This window comes from Pipra filicauda, unplaced genomic scaffold, assembly GCF_003945595.2.
Source record: "Pipra filicauda isolate LSUMZ 115617 unplaced genomic scaffold, ASM394559v2 scaffold493_size893225_pilon, whole genome shotgun sequence".
In the NCBI taxonomy this organism is placed as follows: Eukaryota; Metazoa; Chordata; class Aves; order Passeriformes; family Pipridae; genus Pipra; species Pipra filicauda.
Genome location: NW_024104635.1, coordinates 830593 through 848311, shown reverse-complemented (window position 1 = coordinate 848311; position 17719 = coordinate 830593). Strand labels below are relative to the sequence as shown.

At 47.3% G+C, this 17719-nt stretch overlaps 1 protein-coding gene across 4 annotated transcripts in view; it reads right to left on the bottom strand.

Annotated features, from left to right (window-relative positions):
- The window catches only part of KIAA0930 (KIAA0930 ortholog), a 40896-nt gene extending 23470 nt beyond the window's left edge, over positions 1–17426 (bottom strand). For all 4 annotated transcript variants that reach the window (XR_003544742.2, XR_003544747.2, XM_027742317.2 and 1 more), the window contains exon 1: positions 17109–17426. Coding sequence is in view for 2 of the 4 variants with exons in the window: in XM_027742317.2 (XP_027598118.1) it covers positions 17109–17232 (124 nt within the window). In the remaining 2 variants the exon portion in view is untranslated. The remainder of the gene's footprint in view (positions 1–17108) is intronic.
- Between the last annotated feature and the right edge of the window lie 293 nt (positions 17427–17719).

Here is a 17719-nt window from a genome sequence, read left to right as displayed (position 1 = left end):
AAAAAGGCTGAGGGAGAACAGCAAAGGGCTGAAGTAGTCAGTTCCCAGTGCAGGTTAATTCCAAGCCATGCTGCAATTGCTTTATTTGCATGGCTGCAGTGAAGCAATTGCAATTACTTAAGGCAGCAGAGAACATAATGTGCAATCCCAAATAAAATCTCCGCTGAACACCTGAGTACTTATGTGCTATCTGTTTTTTCCAGCAGAGAAATGGAATCAAACACTGGATAGGGTCAGGTACAGGATGCTGGGCATCTGCATCATGAGATCCCCTCCTTTGGGCACAGGTGAACAGGACTGCACAGCACCTGAGAGCCCACCAGGCAAGGGTGGATTCCGGCGTGTTCAGACTCCCAAAACCAGGCTGGGAAAGGACAGGATTATCACTGCTCAGTATAGTCACTAATGGGCTCCAAGACACTTATTAAATCCCACGGGGTTTGAGCACCTGGATTCCCAGTCTTAATTGCATGAGAGGCAGAGAGGAAAGGGGGAAAGAGGATTGCCCCAAGTTCACGTGAAGTTCTGAGAACACCGAAGGAAAAACAAACAAACAAAAAGAATGTACATTCTGTAAGACCCATCTCTGAAAGCGCTCTGGTGTTCAGAAGTACAGTGCTTTGGGTTTCTTTCATACACAAGGGAACGAAATAACTCTAGTTAAGCCACTCCTAAATTTATAATGCAAAAATCAAGATCTAACTCCAGCATTATAAACGAGGGTTAAACCACTCCTAGATTTTGACAGTACCTGCAAAACTCTGGGAAGCTGCCCACGAGCTGCTGACACATCGGGTGTGTTTTAGGCCATGAAGCACAGGAGTGAACACGCTCACCTGAACTACTCACAGGTGGTTATAGCAGAGAACCCACATATGCCGGGGAAAGCAGGGCCAACTGATTCCAGGAATTCAGCCTTGGTCTGAACACAAAACCTGGGGACAGGAGTGCTGCAGCAGTGAAGCTACTCCAGCACTGCAGCACAATGCAGGGGAAAAAACCCTGGGAGCCCTGAGAGCCACGCGGGATGTTTGTCAATCCCAAGCCCAGCTGAGGAGAGGCACGGCTCCCCTCCAAGCCTCAGGGATACTTGCAGACGCTGCTGTAATTAAAAGCAGCCCGAGGATGCTCTGACTGTTGTGACTGCAGTGGCTGAAGGACTTGTCTTGGAGCCAAAAAGAGCCAAATCACAGCAAAGCAGCTGCTTTTATTCAGTTCCAGCAGAAGCAGAGAGGATGTGCAACAGCACACGAGGAGAATCAGCCTTAAAAATCTACTATGAAATAGCATTAGCTTGGAAAGGAGACAACAACCTTTTTATTTGTAACTAGAACTTCTTAAAACTTGAGAGGGGGTAAAAATCTATTCCAATTTGAAGCCTTAAACTGTCAGATCCATTATGTCCACTCAGGAATGCCTCCAACTATTAGATCCCCACATTACAGTGATTTTGATGGTTTACAGCATCTCACTGGAAACCTTTCAGCTTTTCCAAGAAGAAACTTGGAAACACCCATAGTTGAGAGCACACAGCAAGTCAGCTTCCTGAAAACACTCCTCCCCTAGCTAATCCTACTTCTAATGGAATAAAACGGAATTAAGAGTTCAGACTATAAATCTTAATTCACCAAAAGTTGATTATATAATTATGAGACCTTTGTCATGAATAAATCCTAATTACCACAATTTACTGTAATTATTCATTTACATGAATTTTATCCTCATTAGAAGCAAATTTATGCCAACTGCTATGTAATAAATGTCTTTCTTTTACCTATTAGATTTCTATACTGAGCATTCATTTCGGGGAACTGACTCTCCAGATCCATGTAAGAAGTTGTGATTTTTTTTTTTTTAATTAATGCTTTCCAAAAAAAAAATATCAGTGGATAAAGAGAAGTGTCAGGATATTATTTTGCCTCAAAGCAATAGAAGAAAAGACTTCCCGTTCAGTGCATAATCATTTTTTCAGCACGTACCACTCAGAGCTCAGAGGAACAGTAATTTCAGCTAGACAAGGTTTCCTCCTATGCTTTTATTCCTCCAGCCTGCAACTCTTCACTGGGAAACATCATAAAACCCATTTCATCCAATGCTGCCACAGTGCAAGTGTGATCATCTGTGAAATGAGCATCCTTAGATGTTTAGGGGTTAATTAAATGCTTATGAAGGTCTTTACAGCCCCAGCATGGAGAGGAAACAGAGTTCTAAGCAATTCACACTGTACTTCGTTTTTGTTTTGAGTTCAGCCAAGAGTTCTACAAGGACAATATGAGAAGTGCTTCACCCAGATTAAAGCTACCTTTGATGTTATAAAGCTGTAATTATGACTGCATAAAATCAGGATGGATGTTCCCTGTCCAGTGAACAGTTGCCAGCCAACCAGATCTTCAGAAATCCAAGGTTCAGGCTCCTTCCCATCCCTGCAGGGACACCACACAGCGCCTTCACTCTGACCTTACAGGAGCAGGACTTGGGGGAGCTTTCAGAGGGGCACTGGCAGCCCCCAGCTGGAAGGCAGGTAACCCAGAGGGAAGGGCTGAGCACCCAGAGCACAGCCCTGCAGCTCATTCCTCTCTCCAAAATCCTGGGGCTGGGAAAGGAGCAGCTTTTGCAAGCACACAAGGCCTAAATCTGTCAGAAAACACAACATACACTCCCAACCTAAGTTCTTCTGGCAGAACTCTTGCTAGAAAAGGAAGGCAGGCATCATGGTCACAGCAGGGACAGGGGTGAGACAGATGCCACAGATTAAACACCCAACTCTGCTGCAGACACAACCCTCCTCCCCACCCTGAAGTGGAGGGAATTGTTCTCCTACCCCACGAGTGTGGCATGCACACACTCCATGCAATACAAAGAAGACTCAGTATTATCCCAGCCAGAAAAACTTGGGTTCTCTAGCTCATATGCTTATCCAGGAAACAGCTGGAGCTGAGCCAAGAAATCCATAAAAGGGTGTAGAACCTGGCTGCAAGCAAGCAAGGACTGATTTCAAGGAAATGCACACCTGCACACAGGGCTCTGTGCGGGCACAAACTCAGGAATTCATCCCACTGTGTCTGTCACATCTCCCCAGGTTTGGGGCTGGACACCAGACAAGTGGTCTGGAGAGGATGACAATGGCAAGAAGCTCCCCACCCTCTCCTAATTAAGGTGAGGAAGCACTCAGCCCCCCTTCCTCCACTTCAGTCTGGGAAGATGAGCTGCTTCCCCCTCTCCCCAGCAGCTTCAGAACTGAAGAAGCCCATGGAGGTGAGGAAAAAAGAGAGCAGCACAGAAATCTGGCTACCACAAAGTAGCTAAATTCAGAGAAACGAGAACTGCAAAGTATGAAACCGAATATTTCAAATTCTTTCTGTGTGACCCCTTACCTAGTGAAATGTTGTTACAGGGCACTCCTGATGAGGCAATCCCTTGGAGAATATTCTCCTTTTAATTCCAAGGGATACAAATCCAGCATGTAAGAACTGCCCACACTGGAGAAGGGCAGGGAGGAGCAGAGTGTGTTACCCTTCTCCCCAGTTCCCTCACAGCTCCCAGTGCTTCTGTCCCAGAGACCTGAGCACGTGGCAGCTCCCACTGCAGCTCTGTTTTATTCACCTGCTCATCACCTCCTTGGACCCACATAAACCTTCACAACCTCCAGTTCCTTCTGACCACAAACCCCACAGCTTTTACCACATGTCAGCTGGTTTGTTTGGTTTGTGAGTTTTTTTGGGGGGTCGGGTTTTTTTGCCTATCAATTTCCAACTTTAAGCAATGGCTTTATTCACAGAACGACACAGTGAGCAGCTACTGCCCACACACTGCATTCACACCACCCACCTCACAAGCATCTATGGCACACAACATCCCTTTTCCAGGCTGGGAAGGCCTAGTCTACCAGTTAAGCATCCCCTGAACAGAACCGGTCCCCACAGCACCTCCACTGCCCTCCTCTGAGCCTTCTCAAGTCTATACTATTAAAGATGAGCACACACCATGGAAACTTTCCGTGGCAAAGCACTGATTTCCATCCTTTGCCTCAGAGTTTCTGACACCTGATGTCCTCTTTCAGCTGCACTGAAGAGAGGAATGATTACAGCTCCCAAACCAGGTGATACCAACTTGCTCTGTGAAGATGATGATTGTAAATCAGCCAAACCCAGTGGCAGAAACATGCCTTTACACAAAACTGTTTCCTCTTCCCTGCTTTTCAAATCTTTTCATTGCAGAGCTCTAGCACAACTAAAAGGACTAATCCACCCTTGTGCAGAGCCAGGACAACACTCCAGACTTCCAATGTGCTCGTGCACAAGTGGACACATGACAGGACTAGAGGAGGGTACCCCAGAGCCTCCACAGGCAACACGTCAAACACAGCCGTGGTCTGAATTACCCAAATCCATCCCAGAGCTCTTTGCTCTGGATGCCTCCTTATCCAAAATTCCATACGCAGGAAAGCTCAACATTTAATATGTTTTAGTTTTCCATGATTAGATTTATAAAAAACCCACTTCATCAGCAATGGAAACAATTCACCCACCTGAGGAACACCCTCCAAACTGAAGAGCAATCAACCAACACACGTTTCTCAGTCGCCTCCTTACTCCTAAGATCCTGTTCAGCTGTTTCTGAATCCAAACCACCCTTTTCCACTGTTTTCTGATTTACTGAATGTCACCCAGGAGAGAAGGGATTCACACAAGTTCCCCGAGCATGGCTTTAGGTACATCTGCAAAGTACAGTGCAAGGAGAACAATACACAGCACAAGGAGAAGTTATGCTATGGACCCAACTGCTTTTTCTAGGTCAAACTGAGCACCTCCTTATCCAGAAAACAGCTGAAAACCAGTAGAACAAGCCCCATGAAGAGCTGTTACCTTGTGAGAGGTCAAATACTACAGTTATCAAGCATCCTCTTGTGGTTTTGGTTTTTTCCTTCCTATTTTTGTACTAAACTAAGGTCTTCTGCCCAGTACCCATCTCACCACTCAAGATACCAATGACACATCTTACCTACATCCTCAGCTGCTTTCTAGAGTGCCTCTGGTCACCTCAGAAAACCCCTGGAACACTGATTTCTGCTTTCTGAACTTCACACATCATCTGCCACTTTGATCACCGTTACCACATTTGTTTTCCCTGGGTTTTCCCTCACTGAGAGCAGCACAGAACGACCTTGCAGAGGTCCAGCACAAGTTCATGTATTATTCAAGTCCAATTCCTCAAAACATTTTTGTTGAAGACAGGTGAAGAGACCAACTCAGCTGACCCTGCAGCTCTTGCTGAGGTTTACACCCCAGCCATGCAGTGCCAGATATTAGTGCTGGAAGGTATTTGATGCTGCTGCAAAGTGCAAAGGACACACACAGCTGTGCAGGGTTTTGAAAGGCCACTAAAAGAGACAGAGAATAACTGAACAAGCCTGAGTTTGAACAGCAGCCACACGGTTTGGCTGGGGCTTCAGAGCTTCCTCAAATTTGGACCCTTTGATTCCCTGCATCCCGGGGGAAAAACCCCCCCAACCTTGCCTGTTACTTCATTTCATGCAGGCGATGAGGATGTTGAAGGAAACCAACTCTTCCCTCACACGAAAGCACCAAGAAGTCTCAGTGGACTTTGGGCACTGTGGTTTTATTCTTTATTTCCTTTGGGATGGTTTCTGTGTTACTCAGAAGTGGAAGGGGGGACAGACCTTACTTTCTCCGATCCACATTTGTTTCAGTTCTCCGTTTCCATTTGCACTTGCTCTTCTCCCACTGCAGGAAATTGCTGCATAGCATCACTGCTGAGAACACAATCTCCTCTAGGAAAGGAATTGTAAAATGTGTTCCTGAAGTTCACATCTCTTCCTGCAGGTCTCCTCTTTGCTATTACTTCATACACATCATTTTAGTTAACACTTAACATTGAATCAAAGCCCACAGAATTTAAAAGCATAAACTACTGTGCACTGTCTACAGGTATCCACTTTGAAAAAGTGGAAATCAAACAGAGCCATAAATAATTTGAGAAATATTTTCCAAGACAAAGCAATTTGTTAAATTTAGAGAGGAATGTTAATTTAGATGTTAAATTTAGAGAGAAATCATCAAATATCATAGGTCAGTGTGAAACACCAAACAGAGACAGTATCTTAGAGGCATCTTTAAATATCTAATCCTGGCAAGGGTCAACACAATGGACAGGATACAGTTACCTGCCACTGCATGCAGAGGAATAATAAACCCACTTTCACCCACCAGTTATCAGCTACGTTGCTGTACTTCAGCCTCTCACAGCACGTGGTAGTTCAGACCCCCCAGAAGCTGCACCCAAAGCTCTCTCAAACCACATGCAATTCCACAAGGGGCTGGAGCATCACTTCCACAGATTTAATTTACTCCTTAGGGAAACACAGGGGGGATCACCCGGTGATGTCTTTCACAAGAAACTACAGCAGAAAGGTGCTGTTTCACAGCTGGTGCAACTCTGGGGATTTACTGCAGGTGTGACCATCCTCCTTCAACAGAGGCAACTCTGATTCCATGGGATGCATCACTTTAAACCCAGTGAGAGAGGACCCAACAGCTTACACATTCCCTACCACTGCTCCCAGGACTACCCAGCAACAGTCCCAAACCTGCCAAGACCTAAATCCAACCTGGGAAGGTCACTTGGCAACTCACAAAGCATGCTGGCACTACTGGAGTGCAGAACCTTCTCTGTAACAGTACAAATGTGCATTTTCACTGCTAAAAGAAGTGCTATTTTTGTCCCCTGCCAAAGCAATCCCTGGGATCAAAGACTGCTGGTCCAGTAAATTTGTGACATCCAAGGTCTCTGTTTTCACACTTAATAAATACCACTGTCAAAGCCCTAGCTGAGAGGCTACTGGGGTAGGTCAGGTAAGCCCAGCAAACTGGATTTTGGCAGTATTCCAGCCACGCAAAACTACCAAGAGCGTGGTTGTTACTGATATTTCCATGTACGTGCCTGCCCCAGCATCTTATCTTTGCTGCAGGCTGCTGGTCAGCACCGTGCTGGCAAGGCAGGAGGAAGAAGGAACCATCACAACAGCAGTTTGCAGGGAAGCAGAGCTATTTCCCACACATGCCTACTACCACACACTGGCATTTTCCAAATTCAGTTTCTTTGTCCTGAGCAGAAACATCGGCAGCAGCTTCTGAGTGAGCACTTGGCAACTTTACGCTGGGAGCCATAATTCTCACCTACCTTCTACACCACAAACCCACTCGCTTTGAGAAGCTGACAACCAACACTTTCACCCATCTTGCAGCCAAGATTTAAAAAAAAAAACACTTGCTTGACACTGCATCTCTCAGCTGGGTGTCCAACTTGACATGCACATGTAAGACAACCAGCCTAGAGAAAGATATATTTCTTAAAAAACAAGCGCTTTGCAAACCCTGCTTTGGGTTGTCCAACAAACGGAATGTCTTTGCCAGCACCAAGATACTTCAGTTAACTAGGCAGCACTCCCTTCAGCACTAACACTGTTATTAATGCAGGCTTCTAAGATAACAAATATAGCTGATCAGTTAAAAATGAACTGCCTGCCCACTCACACATCCCAGTGAAACCTCCTCGTACAGCCAATGCAGGCCCCTCTCTTTAAACAAATCACACTCATAGGAGGAAGAAAAATGTTTCCTCTAACAGCTGATCACTTCACTGTGAAACCATCCAAGTACAAGGAACCACTCCCAGGCTGTCCTGCAGGCACTGCAGGTCTGGAGACCATTGATCCCCCCCCAGCACCCCAGGTTTTTGTGCTGCAGCCACCTCGTACGTGTGAGGAACGGGATTGTTTCTTGACAGCCCCAAGGAAAGCACAGGATTTTAATTTAGTCCACAACAGGGCAACTGGAAACTAGAAAAAAAATGGCTCTCTGCAGAAAGGGTCATTATCAATTAAAGGAGAGAACAAAAGGAGGAACTTCAGTAACACCTGTGACACACCACCTTCACAGAGAACCTAAACCCTGCCCTAAAGCCAGGGAATCCCAGTCCTTAGGGCAGAGCAACTACTGCAGAGCTGCTGTTCTACTTCATAGACAGAGGTTTAGTCTGCCATTAACATTTGAGCCACTGCAAACATGCCATTCCTTTCCACAGGTAACCAGCATCACTGCTCCACCTTCCCTCCCGTGGACAGACCTGCACAGCTCCCAGTCCCCGCAGACCTGAAGGCCTGTCCATGGGTGTTAGAGAGTGACCTGGCCCAGGAAACACGACATTGGCCTAAAGAGTTACGGGACTTCCTCACTTTTGGGCTCCAACCTGCAACGTGGCCATGCTTTGATACTTCAGCTCTGGTTCTTCTGCACTCCCGCCCTGGGTCTCTGTCCCACCCACCACAGGACCCTCGACAGGCAATCTCTCCAGGCCAAAAGAGTTACAGAAAATAGTTTCTAAACAACCACAAACAGTCACAATCTTCATCTGCTGAGAAATCACTTCTTCTGTCTCTCATGACACTTAAAAGGCCTCATGCAGGAACATGTGAGTGGAGAAAGAAAGGTCTTCTTTAGAAAATTCCTCAGCACAAGCACCACGAGGAAATGTCTTTCTCTGCCTTTCCCCACCACTGGGCTTATGAACAATTCCCCTGGGATTTTGATTACATAGTTTACTGTTCCAATATAGCTTTGAAGTAAAGAATATAATAATATATTATTATATATATAATATTCTTCTATTCAATCATCAGAGCACTGAGGCAGAAATCTTGCATTTGAAGAGACACATCAAGGCTTCAGACACAGCCACAGTAACTCCAATTTCCCCAGTCCTTTTGTTTTCTGTAAATTTTAGGACATTAAAAACCTCAGGGGGACTGTGGGCTCCCTGTCTCCAGCAAGCATCAGGTGGGTGACAGCAACACTTGGCACAAGTTTGGTGCCAGTAGGGCAGGTGGTGCTGCTGGCCATGGCACAGGGAGGGACAGGGGACAGCACAGCTTCCAGAAACGGGACACCAGCCTGCTCCAAGTGCTCCAGTGAGCTGGCCTGACAGTTGTTGAACAGAAGAAAGTGAATTATTCTGATCCTGGAACATTTTAAAGCACCTGCATCCCCAAAGCACCTGACACAAACCTTTAAACCTTTGTTCCTTTGTTAACTGAAAGGAAAAAAAAACACTTATGAAACACAATCCAGAATGAATCTGCAGAGTCGATGAACTCAGCATAACATAATCTATGCTTGTAATATTGAAGAGGGTGAAATCAGTTCCCCTTCATTCATGTAAAACATGGCCAACTAACAATTCACATGATGTGGTGACTACTCACCCTTGGTATGAAGAACACGGCTCATCTATTTGCATCTTCATTATTCAGGCAGAATTAAACTACTCACTAAAACCAAGGGGAAAAACAAAGCACTTAAACATTCCTACAACGTATGTGAAAAGCTGGATCATCATCATTCAGGAAAGTGTCTGGGTTTACAGAGCTTTATCTCCAAGGTGTCCTGTGATGAGCCTTCTTTTTGCTCCTGAAAGGATGAGATCAGGCCACCACTAAGATGGAGTGACCCTCATGAGGCAGTAAACTCATGTCCTCAAGACTAAGTATTTCAATCCCACTGAACACCCTGTGCATTATTATGGAGCACTGAGTTTTATGGAAATGTGAAACCCACCTCCCAGGGTCCTTTAAGGCATATAAGTAAACACGTTCCTTATTGAAAATACAGTGTTGCTGGACATTCAAGTTCTCTTGTATCTGTGCTCCAGCAAAGCAGAGGAATAAATTTACAGTGAAATCTTTCACAGATCTTAGCAGAATACTATAAATCCATTTCAAAACACTTCTCTCATCTGGATGATGTTCCACCCTCATCTGGATGAAGTTCCACCATCTCCAGGCAATTAAATCAAGCTCTTCACAGTGCAGAGACAGCTCAAACTTCACTGGCATTTGAATCCATCTGTCAAGTTGTTGCTGATCACACGAAGCCCTGTGAGACAGGACCAAGGACTCCCAAGGCACTTCTCCCTTCCATCCAAGCTTGGCAGTCAGACACACAGGGACTGGAGCTATATCCCAGTTACTGCCAGACACAGATCATCACAAGTAATCACCTTCCACATCCATTTGCCCAAGGGAAACCCCACCCAAGTGTTCACTGATATTCCTACAGAAGACCCCACACGCTGCAATCCCAACAAACTGACAGAGTGGGAACTACACCTAATGCATATTTCCTGACCTTTGGAATCCAGGCATGGAGGCAGCCTTGGGCAATTCCTGACACAGGACCTCTGTGTGGCTGCTTACAAAGAGCTGGGTCATTATTGAGCCATAAAGATTTTCATCATCCCAACAGCAACAGCAAAGCCAGGGACAGTCTCAGCCCGACCCACCGAGCACATCCAGAGGGTCCCACGACGTATTTCCCACGAGGGAAACCAGACAGTACAACAGGTTGGGTCACCTCACATGCACTTCTGCACATCCACAGCACGCTGGCGTACCTGGAAACACCTGCAATGCTTCAAATTTGGTCCTAATGTGAAGGACTGTTGATTGCCTGCCATGAGCTTTGCTTTCTGACTTAAGAAAGACAATTATGCAATATTCTGAAACACCAAATGCAGCCTAAATACCAGCAACAGTGGCTGTTTCCTCACTCTGCCCCAAAAGGAATTGCTCTTCATGTCACAACACACTACCTGCCTGCAAAATTCACCTAAAGGGATTTAACTGGTGACCCCTAAGCAAATATGTCTAAGGAACACCCAGATACAGAATGTTACTGTTTTCAGGATTCAATTTCTGCACAGTACTAGTACACAGTCTGAACTAGAGAACAGGCAAACCAAAATAACAACTTCACTTTTACAGCCTTGTTTCTAAAACAAGATTGCAGAAAACCCAATCAGTTTTCACATGCGGTACTCATGCCTTAAACAGTAAGAATTCAGGGGAAAAAAATCACTTAGGACTGTTGCTGGATCCGACTGAGGGACCAGAAGTGCTGTTGCAGTGTGCCCAGGCCACCACAGCTCCTCCCCAGCAGCAGCATGATGCTGTGTCTGCTGTTCCCATATCCTGACTGCACTGTATTTCCTGCCCAGAGAAAGGTAATCAATGCACTCTTTGGGATCACACACACCAAACAGGGCAACCTTGCTTCCCTGACATTCACCCAGCTGAGCCCCAGGGGCTGCAAACAGACCAAAAGCAGCTTGTTTCACACACTTTTGAGCACTGGCTGAAGAAAGCAGCTTCACTATTCAGTGGGCTGGGCTCCTGACACCACCAATTGATTCTGCCCAAGACTTTCTCCTCCCCCCTCATTGTTGGCTTCCTGGTAATACTTTCAATGTCAGTGAGCTGCTACCCTGATCCTACTGAGCCGGTTTGCAAGGAGAAGTAGATGGAACAATCATTAAATAAATAATGGCCAGTCTTCGCGAGCGAAGATTTTTGGGAAAGGTCATGAACCCTTCCAGCCTGCGCAGTGGATTTTTAGGTGAGACACAGCGTGCGCTGAACTGAGCCCACCCTTTAGTCCTGAGGTTCATCTGCCGGGGCCGAGCAAAGCTTGGACAGTGGCAGTGAGGTCCCCAGGATGTAGGTTTGTTTAGAGTGACCTTCTCTTAGGTGGATTGCCTACCAAGGCTGACGAGCTCCACCTGCGCAGGGGGCCGGGAATCGAACCCAGGTCGCAGAGGTGAGAGTCAGGCACTCTAACCACTAGACCACCAGAGGCCCCAATCATTACCAACTACTTAACTGCAGGGGTTTATTTTTCCAGAAGTGTAGCTGGAACACAAGACACCACGTACTTCAACTCTTGAAAAGTTTGCATCCTCTGAGCTTCTGCTGTTCATCAGCACCCTGAACAGTGGTGGTGAGAGGGGGGACATGTTTCATCCTTCAGGAAACTCAATTTCTCATTTCTCAGAACGAATCCACGGACACGCTGTCCAATCTTTAAAAGATCCGTTCTGAGCCTTAGAGTTAAGCTGTATCCCAATCCCTAAAACAGACCTCCCATGACAGTTCAACCCAGAACCCAAATTTCCAAACGGACTTACACCTTAGTGCCCTACTCAAGATTTTGCTTGAACAGCAAAACCAGCTAAGGCAGCACCTGGAACTACAGTATTATGGACATAAGAGATGGGTGTTTCCAAGCACCCGGACTGTTCCCATTGCCAGGCTTACAGATTCATAATTTCACCCAGAGAGACTCATTTTCAAAAAACTGGGTATCCAGCACTTCTGCTGGCACGTAAATAATCTTGCCTCCTTCAGCATCTCCAGTCTGACTCTCACAATTTGAACCTGTAACTCCTGAGCAGGACCTGAAAAATCCCATAAAGCTTCATCTCTATTAAAAAGAAAGAACAAACTAATAACCCAACAGCTCAAAAAATAGGTAAAAGCTGTAATAAAGAGTCCATTATGCTATTGATTGTTATTAATGTCTGTCATGCTCCTGACAGAAGCTAAACCTTCACAGCCAAGTGACAAATCCCCTGGAAACAGGGTTCCATCAGTGGTGAGTGATGGAAAGCCTGACAGGCCATTAGTGACATCAGCATGAACAAGGTTCTAAGGAACAACCAAAACAGAATTTCAAATGAACCACCATAAAAGAGGTGTTTACCCTGGAGGGCTGCAGCCCTAGAGCTGACCCCCATTCCCCACGATCTGATCCCACCTGGACTCTCTGAAATACCCTGTGCTTGACTGTAGGAGTGACAGGATGGGATCCCAGGGCACAGAGCCCCGGTGCCTTGCTGGGACAGAAAGCAAGACAGATCCCTCACCCCACTGCTCCTGCACACGGGGCAGGTGGACAAGCACAGACACATTCCCACCCCATGGCCAAACCCACTGGGTCCCAGAATCTGCTCCTCCTGTGGTTTTTCCTACCCCACCCCATCCAAGCACTCAGCCACACATCAAATGTCTCCGTGCATCCTTGATCCCACAAATCTCTCCTAGACAGTTTTCTCTGCCAGGCAAAAAAAAAAAAACATCTTTCTCCCACACAAATCTGAGCTTCAACACCCAGGGTGAGCTGGGTAAATCACTTTGACTTCAAAGTACCTACTTTAAATCTGATTTAAATAATCTGTTCTGATCTTGCTTTGCATTTGTACTTTCTAGAACTTTTCCTGAAAAGAAATACAGAGTCTTCCTGGTTGGAACGTTGTGATTTTTTTTAGCCTATTAGGAAGCTACTCTATAAACACTGTTTTATTTTACTGTTTATAAGTTACTTAGATTGGTATCTGTTTTTTCCTCTTCAGTATTTGACTATTCATTTTTTTGTGAACATTTCATGTTCATTAGTTGCAAAACGCTTTATAAATAGGGCAAAACAACTGCTACAAATATTAAGGTACAAGTAATAAAAACTGTATTTTTAACTGAAATAAAATTGTTATAAATTAAATTAACTCATTCCAGGGGACATTATCCATAGCTGGTGAATTTGGTTGTATATGTCCCTCAAGTTTTTGTTAGGAAGATGTGATTTCCATACCTTCTTGTTATCCATAATCAAAAGAAAACAAAGCTTCCCTGCTTTTGTGGCTTCTAACCTTTGACTGCACAACTCCCTGAACTAACTCCAGGAAGAACCATGAATGAAGAATATTTTGTGTCTGCAAGAAAGTGACTCCTGTCAAACCAGTTCTGTGCTGCAGCAAGTTCTCTGCAGGCACCTCCACCTACTCTGTGGCTACACTTTCTTCAAAGTTACAGAAGCAAATAGATCCTTCTTGAATATTATGATTTAATTAAGAGTTACCACACCACGATACAAGTTAAGGCCCGAATGTAGTACTTTCAAATCCAAACTATTAATTTTTCTTTTTAATTCTTCATTTTAACCTCTTCTGCTTTCCAAAAACTTCTTCCACCATTCATCCTTCTACCCACGTTTTCCCATGTCATGTTTCCATCATGTTTTCCCCACACTCAGAGGCACGAGCACTTACTGTGTGCCACCTCACCCTCCCCTCTCTCAGGAAGGCTGGAGAATTCCTTCCAGGAGTTATTCATCAAGGTAGTGTGGCCCATGAATCATCCCACACATGACAAGCCCCGAGGTTTGTGCACTGCTGCACAAACAAGTCCAGGAGGATGAACATTCCCCCTCCTGCTGCCCCCACGCCAAGCACTCCCTCCTCCACCCCCCTGTCCTCAGGAATCGCTCGAGTCCCAGAAAACCAAACAGAGGGAACACTTCATGACTGATGAGAGTACTGGGCCTCTCCACGGGCACCTGGGACAGGCTCCCACCACACACCTCAGTGCCTGGCAGCACCAGTTTTCAGCTGCTTTAAGGGCAGCCAGATCCTGCTTTTCAGGATCCCTGTTATTTCTTCATCCTTTGCCTGGCTACACATCTCCATTGCTGAGCAGCCACAGCTCAAGCAATTGTTCAGATCCACCTATTCCATTTCCTTACTCATTTCCAGCTCCGGTATGAATACAGTCACACCTCCTCCCAGACACGCTCTGCTGCACTAAAAGCAGGGCAATTTGTCACTGGAGGACAGAGGGACACAAGAAAATTAAACATCTGACAACATTACACAGTAGTCTCAGGAACAGCCAAAAATAAAATCCTCCCAGTTCAGGGCTTTGGCCAAAAGGTAACTTCAGAGCTTTACACAGAGCCTGGCCGAGGAGACACAGCCCCTCCCCGAGGGGAAATGTTTTGCCAGAGAAATGTTGTAACCAACAGCATTTCACAGGGAGCACTCCGTGCACAACACCAGGGCAGTGCTCTGCCCAGCTGGTGACACCAACACCCGGCAGATGCTGAGACACATCACCCCTCCCAGCCTGCTGAGGAGTCACACCAGGCGTGATTTTGAAGCACAATGTCAGACTGGCTGCATTTTCTACATTATACAAACAGGACATTACAGAAAATCCCACGCAAGGGGATTTACATTTCTGGACAAGGCCTGTCCAAATGCTTACGTGCTTTTCCTGAAACAAAGCAATTCCTCTCACCCAAACCCAGTGTCAGCAAAAACAGCAATTTCTTTCTTCAATGGGGCTTAAAGGAAACACACAGAAGGAGAGTGAGTCTCATTTTATCCTTGAGGAGTTAACAACACTCAGGGAAAAGCCACCATGGGAGTCTTTGACAGCTGATTTGAAGGCAACTCGGAAAAAACTCACAACAGGTTTCACCTGCAGCAGCATTCCCTAGTGCAGAGCAGACATGCATTAATTTAAGCCACAGAATTACACCTGATAACCTTCTGTTCATGTACAGCTCCTGCTGAGCACCACTTCAAAAGCTCAGTGTTTTCCCTCAGAGAGGTATTTAAACTCTTTACTAGCCCAGTAATAAATCACAGTGCAGGGGAAAGAGCTCTCATTGCCTGGGAGTGGCAGTACTGGAGACCAGGGAACACGCAGCACACCAGAGAATGCACATTTCCCCACGGGGACAGACACACGGGGACAGACACACGGGGACAGACACACGGGGACAGACACACGGGGACAGACACACAGCCACATCCCCACAGCCAGGACCAGCCCCTCAGTGCCACAACCGAGGCAGTTCTCCTGAGGCTTTCAGAACTTCACCTGGCAGAAGAGAGGTACAGCACTGTCCTATTCCTTGTGTGATCATCCCAAAGTTACACAGCAGGACTCCTCACCGTGGGCTGTTGTGGATGTGTGTTGAAACGCAAGCAGAGAGGGAGTATTTGTATGGTCTTACCAGCCACCACAGTTTTTGCCTTTTCCAATTTCAACAAAAGAAAGTGATGGTGGTTTTCCTGCTCCTGGGAATCTTTGCTTCCATCCAGACGTGATATGGCCAAACATGCCCAACAACAGCTTTCCAATGAATGTAATCTCACAGGTATTTAGACTTTGTGGGCTTTCCCCCCTGTTTTGTTTACAGTTTCTTTACCACAACACTTTATTTCTCCCTGTAATGTTTTGACACTACACTAAAGCAGATCCAATTCCATTAGAAAAAGCATAAAGAATCAAGAATCATCTCTCTTTGTCCACACAAGCTTTGGCTCTGTGGCAAAGCAAAAGGAAAGAATAGAGAGCCCATTCCTCCCCAGGGAGACCGCAGCAAGCACTGGCAGATAATAGTGCATAGAGGTCAGGCAGAGAACCAGATTCCCCATGCCAATCCACATCCCACAGCCAGTAAAACCTCAATAAAAACTTCTTCTGAGCTTTTAAAGACACAGAAACAGAGGAGACTTTTAGGGCCTTATAAATGAGCCGAGGAGGGAGAAGCCATTAATAAAGGCCCCATGGAAGAAACAAGAGAAGTGCTGCACATCAGTGTTCATCATTTCCAGCCCTGCCCATGCAAGGACTTCTGGGCATCCACCCCTTTGGAGCACAGGTCCAGTTCTAGATATACAATAGTTTTGAATAATGTAGACAGAAGTTCTGGATGTGAGGAATGATTTCTATGATCTCTATTGCTGCACATAAAAATGAATAATTTCTATCCATTACCCTGGCCAAAAGAGTTTCCTGATGCAAAGTGTTTTGGTTCAGGAGTTGGTGTACCAAAAGTGGACTGAATTTCAACCTCAAACTTCTATTTTACAGAGCACAAGCTTTGCCAAAAGCCAAATAAAGCCACGCCACGTGACATGTACATCGAGAAATGTACATGGACCAGACGTAAATAAACAAGGCGGTAAATAAATAAAACCTCCGCGGTTTACAAAACGGACTGACCAGCAAGAGCCACAACGTTCTGTGCTTACTAGACCATGGCAAGCGGCGTGAAGTCATTTACTCAGAGGAGGGAGGCGTCAGGCTCCGAATCTCCAGAGAGCGCCTGAGCGCCGTGCAAGGGGGAGAGCACCGGCGAGAGGCACCGGGAATCGGCTCTGCCCGCATCCCCAAACACGCGATGCGCAGCCTACACCGAAACCCCAGCACACGGGCTGATGCGCGCCGTGCCTCCCGACCGTATTTCTCCAAGGGCATTTCAGACAATGGAGCCGGGAGGGAGCCGGGAGGCTCCCGGGGGTTCGGGAGGCAGGCGGGTGCCCGCCCGCGCCCCGGCACACAACAGGTCCCGCCGCCGGCTCCCCCGGGCCGCGCCGTGCCCCGGGGCTCGTCCCGGCCCCGCCCGACTCACCGAGGCCGCTGATGTCGTGGCGGAGCCCGGCGCGGCTCCGCTCCTCCGCTATCGCCCGCAGCATGTGCCGCAGGGAGCGGTCGGGCTCGCCGTCCGCCTCCCCGTCCCTCCGGGCGCAGGCCATGCCGCCGATGAGCTCATGGCAGGCCGCCCGCCGAGGCGGCTCCCGCCCGCCCGGCACGGCCCCGGCCGGCAGCGCGCCCGGACCCGCCGCCAGCGCCGCTCCGCAAGGGAATTCCCCGGGAGCCGCCGCCCCAGCGCCGGGACAGCGCGATCGCTCCGCCGGCGCTGCCCCGCCGCTCCCCCGCTTCCTGCAACAGCGGCCGCGGGGAGGGAACGGCGCCGGGAATCGCCCGGGCACGCCCAGGAGGCGGGTCTGCACCCGCCGTCATCCCGGGACAGCCCATCCCGCATCCCTGACATCACCCGTCATCCCGGGATAACACCTCCTGCATCCCTGACATCAGCCGTCATCCCGGGATAACACCTCCTGCATCCCTGACATCACCCGTCATCCCGGGACAGCCCACCCCGCATCCCTGACATCACTCGTCATCCCGGGACAGCCCATCCCGCATCCCTGACATCACCCGTCATCCCGGGATAACACA